This window comes from Schistocerca serialis, chromosome 5, assembly GCF_023864345.2.
Source record: "Schistocerca serialis cubense isolate TAMUIC-IGC-003099 chromosome 5, iqSchSeri2.2, whole genome shotgun sequence".
NCBI classification, from domain to species: Eukaryota; Metazoa; Arthropoda; class Insecta; order Orthoptera; family Acrididae; genus Schistocerca; species Schistocerca serialis.
Window position 1 is genome coordinate 631864769 of NC_064642.1, and position 21105 is coordinate 631885873.

General features: G+C 41.3%; 1 protein-coding gene across 1 annotated transcript in view; it reads right to left on the reverse strand.

The window, feature by feature from the left end:
* LOC126481286 (uncharacterized) overlaps positions 1-21105 on the reverse strand; it is a 75724-nt gene that overhangs the window by 38975 nt on the left and 15644 nt on the right. Inside the window, exon 2 of the mRNA XM_050104925.1 lies at positions 17624-17715. Coding sequence (XP_049960882.1) covers positions 17624-17715 — 92 coding nt within the window. The remainder of the gene's footprint in view (positions 1-17623; positions 17716-21105) is intronic.

Consider the following 21105-nt stretch of genomic DNA (forward strand, 5'->3'; position numbering starts at 1 on the left):
TCTGGACTCAGGGCCAAGACACCCTACCCATATACCTTCACAACCTCAGCAATGCTCCTATCTGCTTCATCTACTTCTCCTCTACCCTATGCGCCAACTTCCTGGGCATCGACCTCCACATCTCTAATGACTCCATCCACACCTCGGTCCTCATTAAACCCACTAATCACCGACAGTATCTGCATTTTGACAGCTGCCACTCCTTCCACATCAAAAATTCCCCTCACACAGCATAGCCATCTGTGGATGACATATTTTCAGTGATGAGAACTCCCTTTCCCAGTATGCTGAAGTCCTCACAAAGGCCTTCACAGACAGACAATACCCTCCAAACTTAGTCCATAAACAGATTTCAAATGCCATATCATCATGTGCATTGTATGTAGTAGAGGTAGAGGGTGGGGAAAAATAGACAGGTCAGAAAATGAAAGATGTGCAAAACTAAAAGGGAGTGAAGAAAGGAATAGTTACTGTGATGAAATGCTGAGACCAAAGAAATTAATGTAAATTAGAACCAGGTGGGTGGCAAGAACCAAGTACATGTTGTAATACCAGCTGGGACCTGTGGAGGAAGAATACAAATGACATGTGTCACGAAACAGGCACTGAGATCACAACCTTCAAGTTGTAGAGCACGCTTTGCAACAGGATATTGTGTGTTGCCAGTATACACCCTCTTCCACCTATACCTATTCATCCTAACTGATAATTTGGTAGCAGTCATGTCAGCATAAGTGGCTGAACAGTGTACATAACAGCTGGTGTGTCATTTCATAGTGGCTCTCCCATTGATAATATATGTTTGGCAGTTACAGGACTGGTATAGTTGATGGTAGGAGGGTGCATAGGGCAAGTCTCACTGTGGGAACAGCCGCAGGGCTGGGTGCCATATGGTAGGAAAATGGGTGCAGAAAGAGCAAAGGGTCTGAAAAGAACAGTACAGAAATTGGGAGCCCGATGAAAGGCTATTACAGGTGTCGTGGGCATGACATCAGACAGAATAGACTTCATTTCAAAGCATGATTTTAGGAAGTCATAGCCTTGTCAAAGTAGCTTATTAATATATTCAAGACCAGGATAATTCTCTTAAATTGTTTTTCAGAGGGAACAGCAGTACCAGGATTGGATGTGAAGGTCCAGGAAATCTGCTTTTGAACTAAGCTGGTGAGGTAATTATGTACTGCGAAGGCTGAGATGAGAATGATAGTGTACTACTGTCAAGAGTCTGCTTCTGAATAAATATGTTTATCTTGAATGCCAACGCTGTCTGGGAGGGAAAATCTGACTTGGAAAGGATGGCAACTGTCACAATATAAGTATGTTTGTTTGTTCATAGCTCTAATGTGAACAGAAGCATGTAACTACTCTTTGATGAGAATGAGGTCAATGCCAGGGAAAGTGGCATGGGATTTAGAATAGGCCCATGTGAAATTTGATTGGGAGAATGTATTTGGAGATTCCAAGAATTTTAACAGGTCAGCTTCATCGTAAATCCATATGGCAAAGATGTCTTCATCTAAACCAAACCAGGGACTGAAGGCTTATGGCTCCCAGGAAAGCTCCCTCCAAGTGACACATGAAAAGACTGGCATAGTAAGGAGCCATGGTGGTTCCCATGGCTGTGCATCTGATCTGTCTGTATGTCAGCCCCTCAAAGGTAAAGTATAAGTAACTATAAAGTTGTATATATAAAAACAAAGATGCTGTAACTTACCAAACGAGAAAGCATTGGTACGTTGATAGAGACAATAAAAAACACACAAAACACACACACAAATTTCAAGCTTTCGCAAACCAAGGTTGCTTCATAAGGAAAGAGGGAAAGACAAAAGGATGTGGATTTTAAGGGAGAGGGTAAGGAGTCATTCCAATCCCGGGAGCGGAAAGACTTACCTCAGGGGGAAAAAAGGACAGGTATACACTCGCACGCACACACACACACACACTCACACACACATATCCATCCGCACATATACAAACACAGGCAGACATATGTAAATGCAAAGAGGTTGGGCAGAGATGTCAGTCGAGGCAGAAGTACAGAGGCAAAGATGTTGTTGAATGACAGGTGAGGTACGAGCGGCAGCAACTTGAAATTAGCAGAGGTTGAGGCCTGGTGGGTAACGGGAAGAGAGAATATATTGAAGGGCAAGTTCCCATCTCTGGAGTTCTGATAGGTTGGTGTCAGTGGGAAGTATCCAGATAACCCAGATGGTGTAACACTGTACCAAGATGTGCTGGCCATGCACCAAGGCATGTTTAGCCACAGGGTGATCCTCATTACCAACAAACACTGTCTGCCTGTGTCCGTTCATGCGAATGGACAGTTTGTTGCTGGCCATTCCCACATAGAAGGCTTCACAGTGTAGCCATGTCAGTTGGTAAATCACGTGGGTGCGTTCACACATGGCTCTACCTTTGATCGTGTACACCTTCTGGGTTACGGGAGTGGAGTAGGTGGTGTTGGAAGGTGCATGGGACAGGTCTTACACCAGGGGTGGTTACGAGGGTAGGAGCCAGAGGGTAGGGAAGGTGGTTTGGGGATTTCATAGAGATGAACCAAGAGGTTACGAAGGTTAGGTGGACAGTGGAAAGACACTCTTGGTGGAGTGGAGAGGGTTTCATGAAGGATGGATCTCATTTCAGGGCAGGATTTGACGAAGTCGTATCCCTGCTGGAGAGCCACATTCAGAGTCTGATCCAGTCCTTGAAAGTATCCTGTCACAAGTGGGGCAGTTTTGGGGTTCTTCTGTGGGATGTTCAGGGTTTGAGGGGATGAGGAAGTGGTTCTAGCTATTTGCTTCTGTACCAGGTCAGGAGGGAATTTGCGGGATGCGAAAGCTGTTTTCAGGTTATTGGTGTAATGGTTCAGGGATTCAGGACTGGAGCAGATTCATTTGCCATGAAGACCTAAGCTGTAGGGAAGGGACCGTTTGATATGCAAGGGGTGGCAGTTGTCATAATGGAGGTACTGTTGCTTGTTAGTGGGTTTGATGTGGACAGATGTTTGAAGCTGGCCATTAGACGGATGGAGGTCAATGTCGAGGAAAGTGGCATGGGATTTGGAGTAGGACCAGGTGAATCTGATGGAACCAAAGGAGTTGAGGTTGGAGAGGAAATTCTGGAGTTCTTCTTCACTGTGAGTCCAGATCATGAAGATGTCATCAATAAATCTGTATCAAACTTTGGGTTGGCAGGCTTGAGTAACCAAGAAGGATCCCTCTAAGCGACCCATAAATAGGTTGGCGTACGAGGGGGCCATCCTGGTACCCATGGCTGTTCCCTTTAATTGTTGGTATGTCTGGCCTTCAAAAGTGAAGAAGTTGTGGGTTAGGATGAAGCTGGCTAAGGTAATGAGGAAAGAGGTTTTAGGTAGGGTAGCAGGTGATTGGCGTGAAAGGAAGTGCTCCATCACAGCGAGGCCCTGGACGTGCGGGATATTTGTGTATAAGGAAGTGGCATCAATGGTATCTGGGGGGTAACAGATTGGGTAAGGATTCCAGGCATTCGAGAAAGTGGCTGGTGTCTTTGATGAAGGATGGGAGACTGCATGTAATGGGTTGAAGGTGTTGATCTACATAGGCAGAGATATATTCTGTGGGGGCTTGGTAACCAGCTACAATGGAGCGGCCGGGATGTTTGGGTTTGTGAATTTTAGGAAGTAGGTAGAAGGTAGGGGTGTGGGGTGTCGGTGGGGTCAGGAGGTTGATGGAGTCAGGTGAAAGGTTTTGTAGGGGGCCTAAGGTTCTGAGGATTCCTTGAAGCTCCGCCTGGACTTCAGGAACGGGATTACCTTGGCAAACTTTGTATGTAGTGTTGTCTGAAAGCTGATGCAGTCCCTCAGCCACATACTCCTGATGATCAAGTACCACGGTCGTGGAACCCTTGTCAGCCGGAAGAATGACGATGGATCAGTCAGCCTTCAGGTCACGGATAGCCTGGGCTTCAGCTGTGGTGATGTTGGGAGTAGGAGGAGGATTTTCAAGAAAGATTGAGAGGCAAGGCTGGAAGTGAGAAATTCCTGGAAGGTTTGGAGAGGGTGATTTTGAGGAAGAGGAGGTGGGTCCCGCTGTGACGGAGGACGGAACTGTTCCAGGCAGGGTTCAATTTGGATAGTGTCTTGGGGAGTTGGATCATTAGGAGTAGAATTAGGATTATTTTTCTTGGTGGCAAAGTGATATTTCCAGGAGAGACTACGAGTGTAGGACAGTAAATCTTTGACGAGGGCTGTTTGGTTGAATCTGGGAGTAGGGCTGAAGGTGAGGCCTTTAGATAGGACAGAGATTTCAGATTGGGAGAGAGATTTGGAGGAAAGGTTAACTACTGAATTGGGGTGTTGTGGTTCCAGATCGTGTTGATTAGCATTTTGAGGTTTTGGGGGCAGTGGAGCTGGAAGTGGGAGATTGAGTAGATGGGAGAGATTGGATCTGTGTGCAATGAGAGGAGGTTGAGGTTTGTTGGAAAGGTTGTGGAGGGTCAGTGAGTTGCCTTCCCGGAGGTGAGAAACCAGGAGATTGGATAGTTTTTTGAGGTGGAGGGTGGCATGCTGTTCTAATTTGCGGTTGGCCTGTAGGAGGATGCTCTGAACAGCCGGTGTGAATATGGGAGAGGAAAGATTGAGGACTTTGATTAGGGATGGAGTTGACAGGTGTGTTCATTGGCTGAGTTGATGTGTATGTGAAGGATTAGGTGGGTGAGGGCTATGGATTGTTCAGTTTGGAACTAGTATAGAGACTGATGGAAGAAGGGTTACAGCCAGAGATGGGAACTTTAAGTGTGAGGCCTTTGGGGGTAATGCCAAATGTCTGGGAGCGTAATCTGGCTAGGCGAAGGCATGTTTGCAGAGGGAATGTAAATAAAATTTAATGGGATCATTGTGGGGATGTTGTGAGGGTGACATGGTATTTTGAAGGTGGAAAGTGTAACATGAGGTTGAAATGAAAATAAATATATATGGGGAGAGATAAAGATGAACTAGAAAGCAACTGGAGTTCTGGTGTTCCCGTTACCCACCAGGCCTCAACCTCCACCAATTTCCAGTTGCCACCGCTTGTACCTCACCTGTCATTCAACAACATCTTTGCCTCTGTAGTTCCGCCTCGACTGACATCTCTGCCCAACCTCTTTGCATTTACATATGTCTGCCTGTGTCTGTGTATGTACAGATGGATATGTGTGTGTGTGTGTGTGTGTGTGTGTGTGTGTGTGTGTGTGTGTGTGTGTGTGTGCGCGCGCGAGTGTGAGTGTATACCTGTCCTTTTTTCCCCCTAAGGTAAGTCTTTCCGCTCCTGGGATTGGAATGACTCCGTACCCTCTCCCTTAAAACCCACATTCTTTTGTCTTTCCCTCTCCTTCCCTCTTTCCTGATGAAGCAACCTTGGGTTGCGAAAGCTTGAAATTTGTGTGTGTGTTTTGTGTGTTTTTTTTTTTGTTTCTATCAACATACCAACACTTTCTTATTTGGTAAGTTACAGTATCTTTGTTTTTATATATATTTTTCCCACGTGGAATGTTTCCCTCTATTATATTCATATAACTATAAATATATCTAAAAACACAGATGATGTGACTTACCGAACAAAAGTGCTGGCAGGTCGATAGACACACAAACAAACACAAACATACACACGAAATTCAAGCTTTCGCAACAAACTTGCCTCATCAGGAAAGAGGGAAGGAGAGGGAAAGATGAAAGGATGTGGGTTTTAAGGGAGAGAGTAAGGAGTCATTCCAATCCCAGGAGTGGAAAGACTTACCTTAGGAGGAAAAAAGGACAGGTATACACTCGCACACACACACATATCCATCTGCACATACACAGACACAAGCAGGTCTTTACAAATGTCTGCTTGTGTCTGTGTATGTGCAGATGGATATGTGTGTGTGTGTGTGTGTGTGTGTGTGTGTGTGTGTGTGTGTGTGTGTGCGAGTGTATACCTGTCCTTTTCCCCCCCTAAGGTAAGTCTTTCTGCTCCCGGGATTGGAATGACTCCTGACCCTCTCCCTTAAAACCCACATCCTTTCATCTTTCCCTCTCCTTCCCTCTTTCCTGATGAGGCAACAGTTTGTTGCGAAAGCTTGAATTTCGTGTGTATGTTTGTGTGTCTATTGACCTGCCAGCACTTTCGTTCGGTAAGTCACATCATCTGTGTTTTTAGATATATTTTTCCCAAGTGGAATGTTTCCCTCTATTATATTCATATAACTATAAGGTTGATTAGAGTAAGCAGGAAGGATTTCATAGGTTTGGAATCAAGTTGGCACTGACTGAGGAAATGTTCAGCAGCAGACAGACCGTGTATGTAGGGGATGTCAGTGTAGAAGGAGGAGGAGGACATTAGTGTTTAATGTCCCATCAACAATGAGGTCATTAGAGACGGAGCACAAGCTCGGATTAGGGAAGGATGGGGAAGGAAGTCGGCCGTGCCCTTTCAAAGGAACCATCCCGGCATTGTCCTGGATTGATCCAGGGAAATCACAACCTAAATCAGGATGGCCAAACGCGGGATTGAACTGTCGTCCTCCCGAATACGAGTCCAGTGTGCTAACCTCTGCGCCACGTCACTCGGTCAGTGTAGAAGGAGATAGTATCAATGGTGACAAGCAAGGTGTGGGGTGGGAGTGGGACAGGCACAGATTTCAGATGATCTAGGAAATGTTTGATGTGTTTAATATAAGAGGAAAGTCTTTGTCTTATTGGTTGCAGGTGTTGATCAGCTAATGTCACTGGAAAGATCACTTTTCAACCTAGTTCCAGAACCTTTCCAACAGCAAACCTGACATTGAACCCTGACTTGAAGAGCTACAACTATGATCCCAACTCAATCCACCACAACTACCTCAAAATCATCCCTTACTAGCCTTCCACAAATTCCTCACATCCAGTGTTGCTTCACAGGTCTTCCTCAGATCCCCTCAACCAATCCTGACCTGTCCTCTACAGAACTAAGCGTTCTCTGTTCCCTAAAAATTGATGGCTCCATCATTATATCATTATCCTCACAACAGACTGTGGTACTTGACTGACTAGAGTATGTAAGTGTTGGTGTGCCGGCTGTCTGACATCTTGACGTAAAACATTTGCCATCAATATTCCATCCCTGTGATGGAAATTGACCTGCAGTTGCTCCTTAACACCTCAGGTTCCTCACAAGGACTAACACCTCGGTCCATAGAGTTTCTTACCCCATACAAACCACACAACCCTACCTTTCACCTTCATCCTAAGATCAGCAAATCCAATCACCCTGGCCATCCCATAGCACCCACCGAACTTATATCTTCCTTAATTGATAAACACCTGCAGTCTACAGTACAAAGACATTGTTCCTGTATTGAAGACACCAACCATTTCCTAGACTGTCTGAAATCTGTGACTGTCTCACTCCCAAGACACATCTTGCTTGTCACCGCTGATGTTACCTGTGTCCATACTATTATCCCCCATGTACATTGTATGCCTGCTGCTGAACAATTCCTCAGTCAGCACCCAGCTGATTCCAAACCCAAGACATCCTTGCTGCTCACTCTAATCAATTTTATACTTACCAACAACTACTGTACCTTTGAGGGGCACACATACACACAGATTTGGGGCACAGCCATGGGAACTAGGTTGGCTCTTTCCTATGCCAACCATTTCTTGGGTTGTTTGGGAGGAGCTTTCTTGGATCCATATGCTTTCAGCCCTTAGTTTGGTTTAGATACATAGATGACATCTTTGGCATATGGACCCATAGTGAGGCTGACCTGTTAAAATTCTTGGAAACTCTAAATATATTCTCCGAATTAAATTTCACATGGTCCTATTCTGAATCCCATGCCACTTTCCTTGACATTGACCTCATCCTCACTGAAGGTCAGCTACACACTTCTGTTTATATTAAACCTATGAAGAAACAAATGTACTTACATTTTGACAGTTGGCACACTTTTTATGTCGAACGCCGTGGCATTTGAAGCAAATGTATTTCTTCAAATGCAGACTCTTTACATCAGTACCCCTTCATTCTCACCACAGCCTTCACTGGATGTAATTACCCCACCAGCCCCACCAGATTTCCTGGGCCATTACATCCAATCCTGGTCCTGCTGATCCCTCCAAAAAATAGGTGTATTCCTATTGTCACCCAGCTTTATCCTGGTCTTGAATATATTAATCAGCTACTTTGACAAGACTATGACTACCTAAAATGATTCCCTGAAATGTCCATTCTGTCCAACATTTTGCCCACCAAACCTAGAATAGCTTTTTGTTGCCCTCCCAATCTCCACAATATCCTTGTCAGACCCTATGTTCCTTCTGCACACATTTCCCTACCATACAGTTCCTACCCCTGTGACTGTCCCCACTGTAAGACTTGCCCTATGCATCCTCCTACCACCACCCTTACCAGACCTGTAATTGGTAAAACACACACTTTCAAAAGGAGAGCCACCTATGAAACAATATGTGTCATATGCCAGCTCTTATGTAACACTGTCTGGCCTTTTACATCAGCATGACTACCACCAAGTAATAAGTTAGAATGAATGGGCATAGGCAAAGGGTATACTAAGCAACACACAATATCCTGTTGCAGTGCATGCTCTAAAACACAATAGTTATGTCCTCGGTATCTGTTACATCACAGGTGCCATCTAGATTCTTCCCCCAGACACAAGCTTCTGAGAACTCTGCTGGTGGGTACTGGTGTTACATGTCCTTGGTTCTTGCCATCCACCTAGCCTTAATTTACAATAATTTCTTCAGTCTCAACATTTCATCACAGTAAGTATACCTTTCTTCACTCCCTTTTAGTTTTTTACATCTTTCATTTTCTCTCCTGTCTATTTTTCCATACCCTCCCCCTCCCCCCCACCCCCACATATAATGTACTTCACTTTCCATTCTTATTAACTAGTGCACAATGTTTTGTCAGTAATCTCTGCCTTGCATATTACCCTACCTTCCACCTTTAAGCTCTCAGGTTTCCAAATCTCATGTGGTGCTGTCTACAACAATCAATCTTTTCTTCTCATCCCATCCTCTAAGTAACCCCTCACTTGAGTTTTTGGGTGGCTTTTCTCAACTCTCACCATTTCTTAAACCTCACCAATCCTTTTCCTACATCCCTCTTGCTTCCCCTTCAACACCTCTACCAAAGGCAGGAGCCACTGGCTCTGAAAGCTTGAAAATTTAAACACCCTTATATGTGTGTCGTCCTGCCAGTACTTGATGAGTAGACTTTTTTTTATCCATCCAATTACATTATATTTTCAAAAATTGATTATCTTCAATGAAAGCTTTTATTAATTTATCAAAAAACAAAGATGATGTGACTTACCAAACGAAAGTGCTGGCAGGTCGAAAGACACACAAACATACACACAAAATTCAAGCTTTCGCAACAAACTGTTGCCTCATCAGGAAAGAGGGAAGCAGAGGGAAAGATGAAAGGATGTGGGTTTTAAGGGAGAGGGTAAGGAGTCATTCCAATCCCGGGAACGGAAAGACTTACCTTAGGGGGAAAAAAGGACGGGTATACACTCGCACACACACACACACACATATCCATCCACACATATACAGACACAGCTTGTGTCAGAAATACCAGAATTAAAACATTCACACAAAGCTGTAACAATAACATTGCAACATTTAGGTTCTACATCCACACCTACACCAATACTCCACAAGCCACCTTATGGTGTATGATGAAGGGTACTTCAAACCACTACTAGTCATTTCCTTTCCTGTTCCACTCACAAATACAATGAGGGAAAAGCAACTGTCTGAATGTCTCCATATGAGCCCTAATTTCTCATATCTTATCTTTGTGATCCTTAGGTGCAATGTATATTGTAGGCAACAGCATTTTTCTGCAGTCAGCTTCAAATTCATGTTCTCTAAATTTTCTCAATAGTGTTCCTCAAGAAGACCACTATCTTCCCTCCAGGGATTCCCATTTCAGTTCCCAAAGCATCTCCATAACACTTGCATGTTCCTCAAATCTACCAGTAACAAATCTAGCAGCCAGTCTCTGAATTTCTTCAATGTCTTCCTTGGATCTGACTTGGTATGGGTTCCAAGTATTCGAGCAGTACTCAAGAGTGTATTGCACTAGTGTCCTATATGCAGTTTCCTTCACAGATGAAACACACTTTCCTTGATTTCTCCCAATAAACTGAAGTCAACCATTTGCCTTTCCTACCACAATCCTCACATGCTCGTTCCATTTTATATCGCTTTGCAACATTGTGTCCAGATATTTAAATGGTGTGACTGTGTCAAGCAGGATACTACTAATGCTGTACCCAAACATTATGGGTTTGTTTTTCATACTCATCCACATTAAATTACTTTTTTCTATGGGGTGTGGATGAAACCCAGCCAAATTTCCATTTCAATTTCCCACCATTTTGAAGTTTCACCAGAGGTCAAGACTGGCTTTCTTGAAAGTGATGGGCATCTAGTAAACAGTCAGAACATAAAAATGATTGAGATGTTGTGGACAAATGCAAAGTACAACTGAAGAGCCACAATTATCAAAAGGCTTTGTCCTGAGTATGCATCCACTGAAATAGTTTGATTTTTTGGGTACCCAAGATCAATTTCATACAATATTGTGGCCAAGTGTAATGCTATACAGAAGTCTGGGGAAGGTTCCACTAACCCAGCAAGGAACCCTCATTCAATAGTCATATAGTTGAAAGAGTTACCAAAAAGATGAGACACCCTAATGCTGCATCTCAATGCACTGCTATCGAAGTGGCATTTGCAAATATGGACAGCACTGTTTTGCAGAGTGCTTGAGATCGCTTCAGGACAAGATTCGAGGTGGCCATTGTAGCTTTAGGGGGTCATGAAAGATACCACTGCTTATATGTAATAGGATTTTCAAATAAATTTACTTTTAAAAAAAGTTTCATTTCTCCAGATTTAAGTTCCACACCCTGTACATCTAGAGCTAGCTGCCATTATTCACACCAGCAACAAATTTTTTCTAGGTCATCTTGTATCCTGCTACAGTCATTCAACTTTGATACCTTACCATACACCACAGCATCATCAGCAAACAACTCAGATAGCTGCCCACCCTGTTCTCCAAATCATATATATATATATATATATATATATATATATATATATATATATATATATATATATATATATATATATATATATATATATATATATAAAAAAAACAAAGATGATGTGACTTACCAAATGAAAGTGCTGGCAGGTCGACAGACACACAAACAAACACAAACATACACACAAAATTCAAGCTTTCGCAACAAACTGTTGCCTCATCAGGAAAGAGGGAAGGAGAGGGAAAGACGAAAGGATGTGGGTTTTAAGGGTCCCTTAAAACCCACATCCTTTCGTCTTTCCCTCTCCTTCCCTCTTTCCTGATGAGGCAACAGTTTGTTGCGAAAGCTTGAATTTTGTGTGTATGTTTGTGTTTGTTTGTGTGTCTGTCGACCTGCCAGCACTTTCATTTGGTAAGTCACATCATCTTTGTTTTTAGATATATATTTCCTACGTGGAATGTTTCCCTCTATTATAACCATATATATATATATATATATATATATATATATATATATATATATATATATATATATATATATATATATATATATATATGTTGTTGTTGTGGTCTTCAGTCCTGAGACTGGTTTGATGCAGCTCTCCTTGCTACTCTATCCTGTGCAAGCCTCTTCATCTCCCAGTACCTACTGCAACCTACATCCTTCTGAATCTGCTTAGTGTATTCATCTCTTGGTCTCCCCCTATGATTTTTCCACGCTGCCCTCAAATACTAAATTGGTGATCCCTTGATGCCTCAGAACATGTCCTACCAACCGATCCCTTCTTCTGGTCAATATATATATATATATATATATATATATATATATATATATATATAGAGTGTAAAACATTCCACGCGGGAAAAATATATTTAAAAACAAAGATGATGTGACTTACCATACGAAAGTGTTGGCAGGTCGATAGAAACACAAACAGACACATACATACAAACAAAATTCAAGCTTTCGCAACAAACTGTTGCCTCATCAGGAAAGAGGGAAGGAGAGGGAAAGACGAAAGGAAGTGGGTTTTAAGGGAGAGGGTAAGGAGTCATTCCAATCCCGGGAGCGGAAAGACTTACCTTAGGGGGGAAAAAGGATGGGTGTACACTCGCACACACACACATATCCATTCACACATATACAGACACAAGCAGACATATTTAAAGACAAGTCTTTAAGCCATGAGGCACCATGTCAAACACTTTCTGGAGTCTTTCAATATGTCTGCTTGTGTCTGTATATGTGTGGATGGATATGTGTGTGTGTGCGAGTGTACACCCGTCCTTTTTCCCCCTAAGGTAAGTCTTTCCGCTCCCGGGATTGGAATGACTCCTTACCCTCTCCCTTAAAACCCACTTCCTTTCGTCTTTCCCTCTCCTTTCCTCTTTCCTGATGAGGCAACCGTTGGTTGCGAAAGCTAGAATTTTGTGTGTATGTCTGTGTTTGTTTGTGTGTCTATCGACCTGCCAGCGCTTTCGTTCGGTAAGTCACCTCATCTTCGTTTTTATATATATATGGAGAATAACAGCGGTCATATCATACTACTGTGGGGCATTCCTGACGAACACTCACCATTGAGGACAACATACTGGGTTCTGTAGCTTAAGGAGTCTTCAAGCCACTCACATACCTGTGAACCTATTCCATATGCTCATACTTTCTTTAACAGCTTGCCATGAGGCACCATGTCAAGCACTTTCTGGAAATCTAGAAACATGGTATCTGCCTGATGCCCTTCACCCATAGTTTGCAGTAAATCTTGTGAGAAAAAGAAAAGCCGAGTTTCACACGAACAATGCTTTCTATAACCATGCTGATTCAGGGTATAAGCTTCTCGGTCTCAAGAAAATTTATTATATTCAAACCTTAATGTAAACATTTCATATATAAATTTATATTAAGGTTTGCATATAAATGCTGCACTTACTCTGAATGATTGCCTGAAGAGAGCTGAGGTTTTAAACCTGTAGGGACCTGTATCAATCCACAAAGCTTAAAATAAAGCAAGATTTGTGAATTGATACCAGAGTATATAAAATCTAATAAAATCTTATAATACAGTCTCACATTCTCAATCACCAAACATGGCAACAGATCTTAAAAAAATAATTTTCTATATAGATTTCAAATTAACACATTACAGTATAGCTGATGATGCATCAGAAAATTATGCAAAGTAACGAGTGTTCATGTAAATGTTTTGGAATGATTTTCGCATTTATGACTACTCAGGATGCTGACATACAGCTGGTCCCCTGCATTTACATATTATTTATGTTGTGAAATCCAATGTGTGGTGCATGATGGTGGGTACTTTGTACCAAAGTCAGTCACATTCTGTACTGTTCCATCTGCATATAATGCTGACTGGCACATAAACTTAACCTGTGTGGAGGCATTAAAACAGCATATACTCCACTTCACAGTGGAAGAATCATTCTGGAAATAACCCCTTGTGCAGTGGCTACCTCATTTCTTTGCAGTATTGTTTCTTCCAGGAATATGAGTCTAGCAAGGGATGCAGGACAGGTTCTGCTCAACGTGAGTAGTAAGAGAGATGTAGTTGCTGAAGTGAAGCTGTGGGATCCATGAGTCATGCCTGAATGTTCAGTCAATAAGAACATTTCTGTTCTTGGTTCATGTCCTAGTCTGGCATGTAATTTTGTTCTAACAGGAACTTTCAAAACAGCACCTACTCCATTTCAGAGTGACTGAGTCACTATGGAAGCTTAAGCTTGCCTGTACATAGCATCAACTCAGATTGGCATAGGAGAAAAGGGATCCACATGCAATGTCAGGAATATACTGTATACCATGCACATGTGGAAAAGTCTACATTGTAATGGTTGGATGATCAACCAACACCAGGATAACTGTACATAAGTGGCATTGCAGGTTGAGATGGGTAGAGAAATTGACCTGGTGGAGCACGCACTGTGTGAGACCAACAACATAATGAAATTCGCTAGCATGGAAGTTCTTGTTGTAGAGAAGAGCTATTGCACCTGCTTGTTCAGGGAACCCATAGAAATACACAAACATGACAATAGCTTCAACAAGAAAGAACAAAACCTCAGGGTAAACATAGATTCCCATGTTGCAGAGAATGACCATTCAGATAGCAAGGAGAGAACTACAGTAGTAACGACCATGCCCTTGGACACTGATGAGCAAGCTACATATAAGCTGTGGCCAGGAGCTCAACTCCAGTTCATCACCAGCGATGGAGGGTTAAGCTTTGACAATGGCAGCCACTCTTGCTGGCTAAACATCAGGAAAATTAGCAAACAAATGTTGGCCAAAGAACCTGAGACACAAGCCAACAGGCAATTTGTCAACAAGTGGCCATGAAAGCCTTGACAATTTTGTATCAACTCAAAGTTGTGTTTTCTTACAAGAACCTGTAAAAACTTCATAAATTACCAGAAAAAGAATGTTAGATAATATCCTCAACATGTCTTACATATACCACACATTCAGCACCTATAGTATGGACAGAAAATACTAGCTATTTGAGAACAAAACAGATATGGGAAAGACCCAGTCTGACATTGTGGGTAGGTAGAGTTCCAACAGCACTATAGGGCACAAAGATTAAAGAACACAATTAAAGTAAACAAAGCACAGCACCCACTTCACTACCAAAGGGTCTCAGTGCAACATAAACTAAATATAATGGCCAAATATGAGTACAATGACGGTTATCCCGACACAACTCACATCCTGCCCTCACATCTTCAAATCTGTCAACCCTTTCTATTAATCCTGGCTGGTCTGAAGCTGAGAATGATTCATGTTTGTGTCCCAGTACAACAAATAGTTTTCATTTATCGGCAAGTTTCAAGTCATTCATAAATACAATGCAGTCATACTATGCTCTTCCTGCATGAAAAATAAATATTAACTTTTTTCATTTTGCAACAATTCACATTTACAATTCATTAACCTACTTCATAGTCTCTTCTGTTCTTCATGACAAACCATTTTCAACCTGGCTTCTTTTTCAATGTATATTTAACTTTCATTTGTCAAAGTTTATTTACTGTATTTTTCTTTGTTACTATAAAATTACTCTGACATGACCAAAGCCCTTTACAGTTGTTCAGATTTCCCATGTAAGATACCAAGTGAGGTGGCACAGTGGTTAGCACACTGAACTCGCTTTCTGGAGGACGATGGTTCAATCCCATGTCCGGCCATCCTGATTTAGGTTTTCCATCATTTCCCTAAATCACTCCGGGCAAATGCCGGGATAGTTCCTTTGAAAGGGCATGGCTAACTTCCTTCCCTGTCCTTCCCTAATCTGATGAGACCGATGACCTTGCTGGCTGGTCTCCTCCCCCAAAACAACCAACCCATGTAACACATTTACCTGCAGTTACACACACAGCCATCCCGATACCTATTAAGAATATGCTTGAACCTTGCTGCCTCCATATCCATTTCAAACAAACACTCCACAAATGACCAATATTACCTTTGGTAAGGATAAAAGCTGAAGCAATGAATTAACTAAAATTAAGCAATTTTAATTCATTGTTTCAGCTTCTATCCTTATTGAAGATAAAGTTGAGACTCATAGGTCTCCAGGAAAATGTAATTCCGTCAGATCAATAGATAAATATTTCACAACAGCAGTACACATAAAGGCTTTTAACCAGTTTTTCTCAATTATATACACCACAATACTCACACTGCTTTTTTCATGATTATTTCAAAATTTAGATTTAAATAATAGATTAACATTAATTACTTCAATTTTAGCATGTTAAAGTACATGATGCTAAAAGCAAAACCTCAGTAGGAGCGATATATGTCACAGTAGCAAAGATCAACAAGTGCTCACAGTTCTTAAGGCATGCACGTTAGAGCCCTCATTTATTGGACTTTTTTCCATTATTTTGGTTCATACTATCACCTCTCAAAATATGAAAAGTGGAGAGCTTGTAGTACAAGAGATTTGTTTCATGATATTAAAGATGAGGAAGTGCTCATAGCTCTGAAGATATGCATTTTAGAGCCCATGTTTACTGAGACTTTTTTTGTAATAGTATCATGTAGTTTCAACTGTGTGCATTTACACCTTTAACTACACTACTGGCCATTAAAATTGCTACACCAAGAAGAAATGCAGATGATAAACGGGTATTCATTGGACAAATATATTATACTAGAACTGACATGTCATTACATTTTCACGCAATTTGGGTGCATAGATCCTGAGAAATCAGTACCCAGAACAACCACCTCTGGCTGTAATAACAGCCTTGATACACCTGGACATTGAGTCAAACAGAGCTGGATGGTGTGTACAGGTGCAGCTGCCCATGCAGCTTCAACACTATACCACAGTTCATCAAGAGTAGTGACTGGCATACTGTGACGAGCCAGTTGCTCGGCCACCATTGACCAGAAGTTTTCAATTGGTGAGAGATTTGGGGAATTTGCTGTATCTGTATCCAGAAAGGCCTGTACAGGACCTGCAACACACGGTCGTGCATTATCCCGCTGAAATGTAGGATTTCACAGGGACCGAATGAAGGGTAGAGCCACAGGTCGTAACACATCTGAAATGTAACATCCATGGTTCAAAGTGCCGTCAATGCGAAAAAGAGGTGACCAAGACATGTAACCAATAGCACCCAATACCATCACGCCGGGTGATACGCCAGTATGGCGATGACGAATACACGCTTCCAATGTGCGTTCACCGCGATGTCGCCAAACATGGATTCGACCATCATGATGCTGTAAACAGAACCTGGATTCATCTGAAAAAATAACGTTTTGCCATTCGTGCACCCAGGTTCATCATTGAGTACACCATCGCAGGCATTCCTGTGTGTGATGCAGCGTCAAGGGTAACTGCAGCCATGGTATCCGAGCTGATAGTCCATGCTGCTGCAAACACTGTTGAACTGTTCGTGCAGATGGTTGTTGTCTTGCAAACGCCCCTATCTGTTGACTCAGGGATCAAGACGTGACTGCACGATCTGTTACAGCCAGGCAGATAAGATGCCTGTCATCTCGACTGCTAGTGATACGAGGACATTGGGATCCAGCACGGCGTTCTGTATTACCCTCCCGAACTCACTGATTCCATATTCTGCTAACAGTCATTGGATCTCGACCAACGTGAGCAGCAATGACGCGATACGATAAACCACAATCACGATAAGCTACAATCCGACCTTTATCAAAGTTGGAAACGTGATGGTATGCATTTCTCCTCCTTACACGAGGCATCACAATGAAGTTTCACCAGGCAACGCTGGTCAACTGCTGTTTGTGTATGAGAAATCGGCTGAAAACTTTCCTCCTGTCAGCATGTTGTAGGTGTCGCCACTGGCGGCAACCTTGTGTGAATGCTCTGAAAAGCTAATCACTTGCTTATCACAGCATCTTCTTCCTGTCGGTTAAATTTCGCATCTGTAGCACATCATTTTCATGGTGTAGCAATTTTAATGGCCAGTAGTGTATGATACACCTAGTATTGTATAGCAACAGAACAATAGTGTGCAAATACTACAGATTAAAAGCAAACCTGTTTTATGAGGTCTAGATCTCCATTGCCATCAACTTGCACCCAAGAACCATTTTCTAACTTTGCATACTTCTGAAGTGACCATACACTATCTGAAAATAATACAAATATATAAAAAACCAAATTAGAAATTTGAAGCATAAAGATGCTATAGTGATATCTTATTTCCTTTCTCAAGTAGAGATAGACATGGCATCATCCAGAAGAAGAATTACACAAACAATTATATCAAAGAACAAAAATATCTGATCCCATCTATACAACATACTTTTATGGTACAGCTACCTAGAATGTGAAATAATGTAATACGAGTATTTATAAACAACTGGAAAAACACCCCTATTGGAGCAAGAAAAAGTTGAATGTCTTTCTCTTGAAAAGGCTCTGAGAGAAAAGTAGGGAAAAGCTGCCTCAATCCTGATTCTGCATTCCTCCTCAAAATTTTTAGCATGTGAACATATTCACACTTTCAGTGCTGAAAGAGAATAGCAGAGAGACAGTGGCAGTGAAAGAGGGAGGAGACAGTGCCAGTGGAAGAAAAAAGATAGAGGAGACAGTGATGGTGGGAGAGTGAAAGCAGCAATGAAAGAGAAGGAGAGATGGATGAAGACAATAACAGTGGGAGCCAAACTGTGAGGAGAGGTTGATTGTCAGTGAGGGACAGTGACAATAAAAGAGAAATGGATGGAGATTGAAGCAATGGGAGCATAAGGGAGAGAAGACAATGGAAATGAAGGATGAATGGAGACCGTACATAGACTTGGGCAGTCTGAACCCTCCGAGACAAATGGGTATAGGGGAGGGCACATTTTGGACCAAAATTCTAAACACATGAGCATAGGGGAAAATATAAATTGGACACCCCCCGCCCCAAATTTCTCAGCTGGTGATGAATAGTTGAGACAGTGAGAGCAGGAAAGGAAGACAAAAGAAGATGGTGTAAGTGAGGCAGGCGACAATGGCACTGGGAAATACTGGAAATCAGTGGGAGAGAAAGGAGACTTTTGGAAAGAGACAGTAGCAGTGAGACATAGATGCTGAATATCAAGGTTTAACTACAAAGAGAAACTGCTAAAGGCTTTAGAATGCTCTGTGTTAAAAGAATGCAATTATGTTTGCATGCCCCAATTTTTAATCAGAAAGGTGGAATGAGGATTGAGGCAGCTGGTTCCCCACTTTTCTATTGGAGTCTTTTAAAGAAGAACACATTCACCTTTTTTTGCTCTTACAGGAGCATTTTTTTCTCTAGTTCCCTTCTTTTCCCTGCTTATGTAAAAAGAATTCTATAGGTAAACAAATAAGTATACATAATTTAAGGTTAACAGCAAATCATTTGCTTTACATTTTTTCTGGATACTTTGCTCACCAATCACAATTCGTCAAAAATGCCTAGCCTATGAGTTCTGTCTTAAAAGAGTAAAACCGTGATTAGAAATAGTCTATTGAATTTGCAGTTTTTCCAATTTTACATAATGTTCACCATTCATTTCCTCCAAATGCAAATTGAGCCCTATATTAAACTAAAAAACTTTAAAAAATTTTTTTACAGCAGTAGCACAAATGTAAGCTGTAAAGTGACCACACCACAAAATAGATGCTTACTCTTGCTTAAAGCGAGCACAGCACTCCCATCCAGTTCATCTTAGACTGTTTTACATGCAAATGCATAACATTTTTAGGCTATATCTACAGAATGCCAAACATAGCAGTGTGTAAGTACAAAGAATTTTGTATAACAAAATAATTTTTGTGAGTGCTTACACTGCCAGGTGGCGTCATCAAATAATTTCCAAATCAAGACAGCCTTTATAGGTGTGAGTGACCATTATACAAAGACAGTGTATCATAAAGTTTTTTTGGTGAAAGAATAGCAACTAAAAACATTGATTGGTGACTTAAGAACTCTTGCAATGACCCCAGAGCCATTGCCATCTGTTCACAACAGCAGTTAAAACTGCATTTAAATCTCAGACCAGGTATTACATGCATAAGTATGGTAAATTTAAACCTCAGTTATGAATAGTGATATCAAAAAAAGTTTGAAGGTTCCATGAAAAAGTCATCTTAAGAGCATATGGTAAAAATTTTGACAATTTTCCATGAACAGAAACTATAGAAGTGGCCATCCCCACAATTGGTACATGTGGTACACAAAAGTCATGGTTTTTCAGGTGTGTCCTGATAAAGGATACAGATTTTCAAAAACAGGGAAATGGCATTTCAAGATAAATGTCTAAAGAATGTACGGTAAAAATTTGAGCTATTTTCTATGGTTAGTTATTTAGACAATGGCAGCCAACATTGCAAAAGTGCCTAAAAACCGGTTTTTGTGGTTTTCTGCATAAGTAGGGTAAACTTGAACCTCTCGATCTTGGTAACAGATAATGATATAAAAAAAGTTTTGTAGGTGTGAGAGAACATTATTTTAAGAACTTATGGCAAAAATTACAATGATCTGCAGTGAATAGAAATTAATGAAGTGGCTATCCCCATTATTAGTACTTTTCATACCCAAAAAAACATGATTGTTTGGAGTTTTCTCAGGAACCACGCATGAACAAATGATGCTTTTATAAGCCATAGGTCCAGCCTGGACCACACCTAAAGCAAAACAACCAACTGATTTGCTCAGTTTTCCTGGGCTATGGGAAATATGTAATGTTTAAATTTTAAACATATAATGTAAAATAGCTATGATATGCCCATTCTTCTGATGGATGCATCAGGGGTCACTAGGCCAATGGGTATCCAGAAAACTAGACCCTTTGTACCTGTGAGCAATAGAACACAAGATATGCCACACAGAAGAATCAAAATTTCACATGCAGCTTTTCAGAACATGTCACATATGCACTATCATCCATGGACCAATACAGCAACAATCCACAAAGAAGGGAAGTGATTAAGCATGGCAACTAACAGGACTAAAAAGTTTGCAATTTCAGTTTTCATTCATTCATAATATTATGTATAGCCCTGTTGCTGCAAGAAACAGCTGCTACCAATGCTATAAATTAATTCAGATCCTGCACCTTATCTAAATGTGTCTAATGTCAGACATCATGCCAGACATCCCACATTCTCATCAATCCCAACTTTTGTCAATGTGATCTGCCATGTGGCACACAAAAAGAAAGAATGAAGGCTGATGCTCACAGTAGTTGGTCTTGTTTACATGCTGTTCTAGTTAACAATCAAATCTCACTAATTATCTGAAATATCCTCATTTAATAAACTACACTATTGTCCTTGATTTTAGTATCTGGGTTATTCTCTTGATTTCTGATGTGCTGTCCTATTTCTGACCTTCATTTGTACCTGGATTTGGTCATAGGTTCCTGTTATACTATTATCAGTGAAGTGCATTGTCTAATAAGAACAGAGTCACAAAAGCATACTGGTAATGAAGAAGTACCATATTTCAAAGCACATTAGTAATTCAAAGTAGGTCACATAATATTACAACAGATTCAACAACAGCA